At 30.6% G+C, this 1,992-nt stretch overlaps 1 protein-coding gene across 1 annotated transcript in view; it reads left to right on the top strand.

Annotated features, from left to right (window-relative positions):
- LOC108694901 (venom protease-like) overlaps positions 1-1,992 on the top strand; it is a 10,884-nt gene that overhangs the window by 6,436 nt on the left and 2,456 nt on the right. The window contains exons 2-3 of the mRNA XM_018204599.1: positions 93-468; positions 977-1,321. Coding sequence (XP_018060088.1) covers positions 465-468; positions 977-1,321 — 349 coding nt within the window. The 5' untranslated portion in view covers positions 93-464. The remainder of the gene's footprint in view (positions 1-92; positions 469-976; positions 1,322-1,992) is intronic.

Here is a 1,992-nt window from a genome sequence, read left to right as displayed (position 1 = left end):
ATATATATATATATAATTAAAATGGTCTACTTTATATGTGTAACACAATTAATTTTCTCCGAAACTATTATTAATTAAAAAAAATGTTTCAGATGAAAATGGAATGGTTTCGACGAAAATTTTGAGTACTCATGTAGCTAGAGAACTTTGGAATACTCATGGCTTAGGTATTTCAGCAAATCCAAAGAATTCCTATCTGATAACGCCCTAGAATTCACTTTGAACGAATTTAAGATATTCTGTGATACACATTAAATACACTCTCGGTTTATCATTCTCAGAGCCGATGTTCCATTTTCAGATAAACTATGTTTTTTTTTTCTATTGGAGAATTTATCTATTGGATAAACAAAAGAGTAAAAGAGTAACAGCATAAAAGAATAAGAGAGTAAGACAGTGAACTGAAGTTTACCGAAAGATGGAACAACCCAGTCTTAGTCGGACAGTAAAAACGAAAAATTTAGATGCGTAAGTATGCCCTACGGATATCCTAGCATGTTAGGAGTATTCAAATTTTTCAGTAAAGTAGAAACATCTTATCGAGTCTTATAAAAGGAAAATTCTTAGACTGCAGTGACAGTTCCTTGAGTTTGTTACAAGTAGTTACACAAAATCAGTTATAAGTCCGAAACTAATATAAGTTCATATAAGTTATACAAATTATTGTATACACAAATTATAAATAAATTTCTTTTTTTGGAATAATATTTCTTGAGAATCTTACATTTTAAAGTTTTGTCGGAATAACATTCTCAAATTTACGGAATAATCTATCATGAATTTGAAAAACGTGAAAATATTTTTGCATTTTCTAATTTCATTAACAATATGTCAATATATTCAAAGTAAATCCCATGCATACACACATACACCTAATTATAATTTCGTAAGAGGCCTAAGTAATTATGGTAAGTATTTAGTAGTATATATAGTGTATTCAGAACACAATATTTAAATAATTTTTTCTAAATGATAGGAGATCAAATAACTAAAATAGCGGGCGGACAATATGCAAGACTCGGAGATTTTCCGTACATGGTAGTGGTACATCAAATCCTAGGTAACGGAAATGTCGGACAATGCGGAGGCACAATCTTATCAAAAAGATGGATTCTCACAGCCGCTCATTGTGCGGAAAAATACCCACGAAGATTTTTGGTAGTTTTTGGTATCGTTAATATCCCTTATGGAATAAGATACGGTACTTATCAAGGTCCCGGTGGGTCCATGATTGCGACTCAAGCATTTGTACATCCACATTACAGTTCGGGCTTGAATGATATTGCTCTAATTTATATGCCGCGTGATATTCCGTTCTCCAGTAAGTATATTTAAATTAATCCTTATCGTACAAGGTTGGGTCACTGGTGACCGAGTGATTCTTGTTCGTGTAGTTTCTTTCGATAATGATAAATTATACTACATTTTATTATTTTCCAAAATGAAGTTTCAATATTTATTCTAGAAAGTTGAAAGAATTTTTAGAGATTTTTTAAACCATTCTGGACATGTTTGTATTCTCACCTGAGTGCTCCCCGGATGTTATGTCATCCTTGTTGTTTATTGAACGTAAATAAGGTGGGAATCAAAACACGTCTCTGAATAGGTGAAAAAAACGGATTCTAATATTTGGATAGATGAGGGATCAAATTGTACCTTGTATTATATTAATATTGGATTAATATTTTTCTTCCCTTCTTTTTTTGCAACTATTTACACGTCCATGTTATTTGATTATTCTACGGAAAAAATGCGAAAACTGAAAACAATTTATTTATAACAAATAGTCTCATAAATGCAGAAATGCTTGATAATTACACAAAAATGATATTGTATATTTATATATACTTAGTTCCTTTTATCATTTTTACATGCTGAAAAATACGACAAATCATTAAATGATTTAAGGGGGAATCTGGTTTAAAACGCTGATATATAGCTATTTCTTTGCAAATTTACTATAAACAAACCATGAAGTCGATCTTCCCAAAA

The sequence above is a fragment of the Atta colombica genome, unplaced genomic scaffold (genome assembly GCF_001594045.1).
Source record: "Atta colombica isolate Treedump-2 unplaced genomic scaffold, Acol1.0 scaffold126, whole genome shotgun sequence".
Lineage (NCBI taxonomy): Eukaryota > Metazoa > Arthropoda > Insecta > Hymenoptera > Formicidae > Atta > Atta colombica.
This window is presented reverse-complemented; position numbering and strand designations above follow the sequence as displayed.